This window comes from Panthera uncia, chromosome D1 (genome assembly GCF_023721935.1).
Source record: "Panthera uncia isolate 11264 chromosome D1, Puncia_PCG_1.0, whole genome shotgun sequence".
Lineage (NCBI taxonomy): Eukaryota > Metazoa > Chordata > Mammalia > Carnivora > Felidae > Panthera > Panthera uncia.
In genome coordinates this window covers 85,479,180-85,487,044 of record NC_064808.1, presented here as the reverse complement: position 1 = coordinate 85,487,044, position 7,865 = coordinate 85,479,180, and the positions used below count along the sequence as shown (strand labels likewise).

The 7,865-nt window shown below is 42.8% G+C and overlaps 1 protein-coding gene across 1 annotated transcript in view; it reads left to right on the top strand.

Moving 5' to 3' along the window:
* Window positions 1-3,641: 3,641 nt before the first annotated feature.
* TMEM45B (transmembrane protein 45B) overlaps window positions 3,642-7,865 on the top strand; it is an 80,431-nt gene continuing 76,207 nt past the window's right edge. The window contains exon 1 of the mRNA XM_049654406.1: window positions 3,642-3,721. Within this exon, the coding sequence (XP_049510363.1) occupies window positions 3,708-3,721 (14 nt within the window). The 5' untranslated portion in view covers window positions 3,642-3,707. The remainder of the gene's footprint in view (window positions 3,722-7,865) is intronic.

Sequence of the window (7,865 nt, the reverse complement as noted above, 5' to 3'; positions counted from 1 at the left end):
GGGCTTAGGATTCTCTCTCTCTCCCTCTCTCTCTCTCTGCCCCTCCCCCCACTGGCACTTTCTCTTTCTCTCTCTCAAAATAAAGAAAGAAATAAACTTAAAAAGATGGAAATGACCCAAATGTCCATCACCGAAGAAGAGTAACAAAATGTGGCACATCCATACAAGGGACTATTATTCAGCCATAAACAGGAATGAAATGCAGATACATGCTACAACCTCATAAACTTTCGCTAAGTGAAAGAAGTCAGACACAGAGGTCACATTTAGATAAAATATCTATCCTATCCTTCCAGTCAGAGAGTAGATCGATGGAGGGTTGCCAGAGGCAGGGGAGAGAAGAGAACGGGGAGTGAATGCCACAGGTTGCCCTTGGGGCATGATAGAGGTGATGGGTGTACAACATTTTGAATGTACTAAATGCCACTGAACTGTACATTTTTCAATGGTTAGTTTATGTTATGTGAATTTTACCTCAATTTTGAAAATAAAAGTTAGCATAGTATGTTAGGTAAATATTGAATGCCTGATTTGGAAATCCAACCATGCCGTATTCCAATCATGGGATGTTGGGCAAGCCGCTTACATCAAGCTTGTTGGGTAAGCTCGTTGAGCCTGTTTCCTTATCCTACACTGGGGGATACTTTCCTCATGGAGTTATTATGAAAACTAAATATGTTAATATTTGTAAAACACCTCAACCGTATTCTATTCATATTCTAGCACCATGTCAATGTTTTTCAATGGATACATGAGCCCCCAGCACGCTCCAAGCAGGCTGCTCAGACTCCAGGTGGTTCTCTCCAGGTCTGTGGTTCTTGGTCTCATAGGATGGTCTCTATGGGGAGCTGGGTGCAACGTGGGGGCTGCTGCACTCAGCCCATGTCACTGCTCCTCTCTTAAAGATTCTCATGGGAGCATCTGGGTGGCTCAGTGTGTTGAGTTTCTCACACTTGGTTTTGGCTCAGGTCATGATCTCACAGTTCATGAGTTTAACCCCTTGCATCGGGCTCTGCACTGACAGTGTGGAGCCTGCTTGGGATTCTCTCCCTCTGTGTCTCTCTGCCCCTCCCCTGCTCATGTTAGCGCTCACTAGCTCTCTCTCTCTCATCTCTCTCTCTCAAAATAAATAAACTTAAAAAAAAATTTTTTTAAAGATTCTAATGCTACGAAAATGAATAGGGGCTTCTGGTCTAGGACCCAAATTCTCAAGTGCCTTAGAATATGGGACTCTTTATGGGCAGAGCCTTGTTTTTAAGAAATTTGAAACTCTTGTGAAGAAAAGGGAGATTGGGGACCTCTGGAGAAGCCACACAAGATAGCTTACAGGCATACATTGCCCGGGCTGTCACCCACAAGGCCAGAGTTCTCTGGTGCCAGCCCCTTCTCAGGCCAGTCAGGATGGGCCTACGGAAGTGGTGAGGGTTCTGGAGCCACACTGTCCCCAGGCACTGGCCTCATGGAGCCCAAGCAGGGTGCTTGCACCTGTGAAGAGTCTGGGGGTGCATTCTCTGCTCTACCCCACTCAAACTCAGCTGTTACAACTGTGACCGTATTTGGGAACATGTTTTCCCCAGGTTTGTTTGTTTTGTCTTTTACATGAAGTAGTTTTATTTTGTTTGGGGATAAGTATTACAATAGTCCAAAATCAAATTACCTAAAAAGGTATCCGGTGACATCACCCCACCCCACTTACTATCCATTTGTTCCTGACTCTACAGCTAATTTTAACAGTAGTCTGTGCATCTTTCCCAGAGTCCCTTGAAGGTAATACAAATGCAGATAATGTTTTCTCTCTTACTTACAGGAAGAAGGGCATATTATAAACACCGCACTGCACTTGGGCTTTTTTTCACTTAATATACCTTGGAAATCAGTTCCCAGGGAGCTTCCTCGTTCTTTTTTACAGCTGTGTAGCACTCTCTTGTAGGGCAGTATCATAAATAATTGAGTCACTCCCCTCTCGATGGATATGTGGATTGATTCCAGTCTTTTGTTGTTAAACACCAGGGGCATAATTGTGTACGTCATTTTGCAAGGATGAAATTTTCTATAAAGTAAATCCCCAAGAGTGTTACTGCCGGGTCAAAGGTTACATGTGTTTGTAATTTTGATAGATATTGTCAAATTACTCTCCCTTTTACCTGCCAGCATGAATGCAAGAGAGTTCTATTTCCTCACAGATACACAACACGGTGTGTTCTCAAACTTTTGGACTTTTTCCGATCTGATGGCTGAAAAATGGTATCTCAGAATAATTTTAATTTGCATCGCTCCTATTATGAATGAAGTTGAATATCATTTTTATATATATAGGGCCCCTTTCTGTTTTCTATCCTATGAACTATCGGTTCACATCCTCACTCATTTTTCTTTTGGCGATTGATGTCTATGAGTTTTTTATCTGTTAGGAAGATTAGCCCTTTCTTCTGATCCTAATCACAAATATTTTCTCCAGTTAATCATATTTGCACGCAGTGTTTTTGCCGTGCAGCATTTTTTTATAGTGTTTAATTTCTCAATCTTCTATGGCTTGTGTGATTTCTGGGTTTTCAATCACAGAAACATATGACTCACCTCAAGGTTTCAAAGGTTTGAACATAGAAATTCTCCCAAATTTTCATCTAAGTACAAATATGCATTTTAAAAAATTAAATCTTTGGTCTGTTTGGAGCTTCCCCCCCCCCCCCCACCGCCAGTTTGTTCTCACATGGGGAAGGGGATTCCTATGCCCTCTCTCTCCATCCAGCCACCCTCATAACTCTCTTTCATCCTAACCTGAACTTGGCCCTGGCACTGTACTTAGACATTACAACAGCTGCCAGCAATGTAGACTTTAGGAAAAGGCAGCAACCCTCCGGCACCTCCCAGAGTGATCAGAATTTCCACACGAGTCTGAGCTGTCTCGGGTGAAAACAAGGTTTAGGGGAACCAAAGGCAGCGACTGCCAAGAATCCAGTAGCAGGGACCCCAAAGTTGGTTGCCATAGCCACTTAAAATTCTCAGAAGCACTGCACAGAGTCACTTGGAAAGGGAGAAAAACGGACTTAAAAAGCAATTCCCGGGTTTCAACATGTGTTCTTTGTTGGTAGAATTCAGGATGAGGATTTGAAGGACCCTGTGGGAGTATCCTTTCACTGCTCGCCCCTAATCCTCTCCAAATCGCCTAGGCTCTACAGCTGTTGGTTAGCCAGATAAACTATTTGTTCAATTATTCTTGGCCTCGATGGGGCGGCTGGCCTCAAAGGCTTTGGGCTTCATAATTCGGGCTACTTCAATCAGCCCGGGCCCTCCCAGGGCTGCCTACAGGAGACAGGGCGCGTTTGAAGACACCATGCCCCTAGCAAGTCTTTCCTTCCACTTCCTTTTCATCTCCACCCAGACGGGGCCGAGGCGGCTGACACCTCCCCACGGACCCCAGTGTCGGGGAGCAGAGTTAGCTTTGGGAACAATGCCAAAGCAGAGAATCAAGGCGATAAAATAATTACAAATGAAAGGGAGATTAGCAGACACTGTCGGGACAAATGCTTCCAAAATGGTTCCTGAAACCTCGGACAGCACATTCTCAGAGGACACGTTGCTGCAGCTGCTGTCGCCATGGCGATGGGGGCAACAGATGCCCGGCTGGGAGCACTCGCTGCAAATGTCAGACCCGACAAAACACCGGCCACGGGGAAGGAGATGACAGACCGGGTCACCTCTGCATCATGGAAATGGACTGGTAATTAACACAACTTTATTCTCTCCTTTTGTCTGCTCTCCCTCCCCCTTCCCTTGGCTTCGGTTGAGTCCCACTAATAAATGGTTGACAGCTGTTGAGAGATGGGTCCAGTCTGGCAGTTGCGATGAGAAATACTCTCTTTGGGGGTTTGATTCCCCCCACTGCGAAGTCCTCAGAAGGGCTGGTATGCTCTCTTTTCAGCTGAGTCCTGGTCCTGACTCCTCTGCCCTGGTCTCTCCAATTTGCTACCTTTTCCTCAAAACTCTGTTTTGGTTTCCCGTAAGATCCCGAGGCAGCACTAAGAACTGTGGAATGTTCATCTTCACCCCATAGTGTCCACCATCTGCCTAAGACCAAACCTGAGTAACAAGAATGGAATTGCTACATAAGCCCCCGAGCTTTGTACTTCCAAAAAGATTGCCATTCCTGAGCTCTTCACATATAAAAATTCTAGAACGATTACTGATAGTGCCTCTCTACCTAAAATGGTTGTAAAATGTGACAAGCTCTTTCACATTCCATATCAACTTAGGCATCCCTCTGGGGTATCTCTCCTAGAAGCCATGACCAGGAATTGCATATAAATTTATATCTATATTTACATTTATATTTATACATATACACACATACATACACAAAGGGTATGAACGGATACTTTCTTGGTTTTCCTCTTTTTTAGATTAAATTTTAGTTAGTTAACATACAATGCAATATTGGTTTCAGGAGTAGAATTCAGTGGTTCATCACATAACATACAACACCCAGTGCTCATCACAGCAAGTGCCCTTCTTAATCCCCATCACCCATCTAGCCCATCCCCCACCCACCTCCCTCCATCAACCTATAGTTTGTTCTCTATCTTTAAGAGTCTCTTGTGGTTTGTTTCCCTCTCTTCTCCCCCCCAACCCTTCCCATATAGTCATCTGTTTTGTTTTGTTTTTTAAATTCGCATATGAGTGAAACCATATGGTATTTGTCTTCCTCTGATTGACTTATTTCACTTAGCATAATACACTCTAGCTCCATCCATGTCCTTGAAAATGGCAAGATTTCATCCTTTTGATGGCTGAGTAGTATTCCATCATATAGATAGATAGATAGATATAGATATAGATATAGATATAGATATAGATATAGATGCATGCCACATCTTCTGTATACATTCATCAGACAATGGACACTTGGGCCATTGTCTGTCTCCATATCTTGGCTATTGTTGATAATGCTGCTATAAACATCAGGGTTCATGTACTCCTTTGAATATGTATTTTTGTATCCTTTGGGTAAATACCTAATAGTGCAATTGCTGGGTCATAGTGTAGTTCTATTTTTAGTTTCTTGAGGAACCTCTATAAATTAACAGGTACTTTCTAAGTACTCATCAAGGGACTCTTCTCCAAACAGTGATCTAATCATATAGTTACTGACTTGGAATCAAGTGAACCATGCACAGTCAGATCCCCCATCCACAATGGACACTTACTTGTATAAGAGTAAACTGTAAGTTCCCAGAGAACAGCAATTACACAATTTTTTTGTGAGTCTTCACTGCCCAACAGAATGCATCAAAAAACCATGAAAATTCTGTAAGGTAGGGTACTCCAAACTTTTAAAATCAGGTATCCTTATAGTAAGTTTTTAACAGGCAACCCCAATAGAGCCATGTTTATTTAAATAACATAACCTAGTAATATAATGAGCTTTACAGAACACACAGAAAAGTAGAAGTTGCTATAGAAAATTGGGTATGATTAAATATAAGTAGAAGTTCTAATATTTTCTTCTTATACTGCAATGGATCATCTTGCCCTTCCACTTTAGAGACCACCTCTCTGGAGAATACGCAATTTCTACACTCAGTCTCAGGAGACTTACAGTCTACTTGAGAAGACTTGGAAAAAAAAAAAAAAAAAACACTGGAACTTCTGCTAAAAATAAAATAAAATAAAATAAAGTTTAGAATGGGGGATGATCACCAAGCTCATGGATGGGCTTCATGAAGCCCAAGAGACCCACTGAAAATAAATGCTAAAGTTTATAGGTATGTGCATATGTGCACATTTTTCTAAGGAAAGTTCCAAAGCTTTCAGATGATCCTCCAATGGATCTGGAATACACGAAAATTATAGAACAAGCGGCTTAAGGGGAGAAATGAAGCAGGTAATACAGAAGCATCCTGCCCAACATTGTCCTCCTTTGCAAAGAGAGCAATCAAGACCTGATGGAACATTGCTCCAAAAGCTACTCAAGGAGAGTATGGTTATTTCCGGGGACTGAAATTTTGTCTCTAGGTCAGTGAATTTTCAACCTCTTTCAGCAGTTCCCACTTTTCAAATGATATCTTACGTGAAAGCCACATAGATAAAAGTAGATCAGAGTGACGGTGTTCTGGGTGAAGTAGGGTTGGTCGCAAACCACCATTCCCGTAGCATCCTCAACTTCCGCATCCCCATGATGGTGATTCCAGAGGACTGGAGTACTCCTTGGAATACAGCTGGAAATCCCTGCATTGGGTCTTCTTGAGTCTGTGATCTGACAGTTTTCCTTAACTAATGTCCTATTCAATTCAGTTTATGAACCATTCAAAATCACTCCCTCTGCCTTCAGCTCCGCCTCTGGCTATTTTCCTTTGCATCCTTTGCCAAAGTCCCCATTAGCTGTGGTCTCTAAATGTTTTTCACTGAGTGTGGTCCATGATCCACCCTCAGCAGAATTACCTGGTTTGCTTGTTAAAGATGCAAACTCGTGAGCATCACTTAAGGCCTACTGACTCGGAATCACTGGCCATAAAGTCCCATCATGTGTAACTTCAACAGGCTCTTCACGTGATTCTCATGTGTCCAGAGTTTGGGGTCTACCATTGGGCTAGGGCACTTGGTCAGCAACTCTTACCCGCTGACCCTCAACTACCAAAGTCACCAAAATTGACTCAGCTTCACTTGAGCCTACCCAAAAGCTAAAGAAAGAGACAGAAAAAGATGAAAATTCTCAGTGAACAATAACTGAGTGTCCTCTGGGGAGACAATCCTCTTCTTCCGGTCTGGATGCACAATGGCAGGTATTTTTCTTTTAATACAATGCCTAATGCTTTGCAGACTTGTGGAGGGGAACAAGGGCAACGCAAGTGGCATGGAATTTACCAACCTAGAAGTCAGTCATCTGTGGTGTGGTTGTGTGGGGGACCTGGGGAGGGATGCTGAACCCCAGAGTGGGACCATTTGCTCTCGGGCCATATTCAGTGGAATGGGAGAGCCCCTAAACTTTTTGCATTTTTTTCCAGTTATGAAGACAGCAGTGGCAGGGTGCCTGGCTGGCTCAGTCCAAGGAGCGTGACTCTTATTCTCGGAGTCCTGAGTTCAAGCACCATGTTGGGTGTAGAAATTACTTAAATAAATGAATACGTAAAAACTTTAAAAAAAAAAAAGGCAGCAGTGGCTAAGCCTATGTGTAAGCTCCCTGGTAAACTGCCATCATGGGGATGTTCCTGAGCTAAGGGGTAAAAGTTGTTTTTGCCATACTGCCATAAAAGCAAGAACAATTCAGAGAGCTGTAAATGGCAGCAAGTCAGCAAATTAAGTCTCCATACTCTTCTGTCTTTTAGACCCAAATCAAGTTCTGTTTCTTTCACGAAGCCCTTCTTCAACCCACACTACTCTCTCCTTTTTTGAATTCCTAATACATATATCAGCAGCACATATTTTAGCACAAACTTATTCTTCACTTTTAGTATTTTGCTTCTGTCTCCACCTCTCCATATCATAAGCCCTTGAGTGCAGAGACCACATGTAATCTCAGTCTCTCCCCCAGCGTCCACCATGGTATTTTCCACACGAACGTCAATGAGTACCTTCTGAACAGAGAGACCACATCAAAGAGAGAGGTTGGGAAAAGAGGAAGGTAGTAATAATAGCTAATGTTTGCTGAGTACCAATTATGTGCCAGTACTGTTGCAAGCATTTAATGTGTATCAATCTACTTAATTTTCACCACCACTTTTTGAGATGAACCCTGCATTATAGAAGAGATGATTTAGTTACAGAGAAGTTAAGTGAATTGCCCCGGGGTCACATAGCTACAAAGAAGCAAAGCCACATTTTGAATCTAGGGAGTCTAGTTCCAGAACCCAGGCTCTATACACACCCTA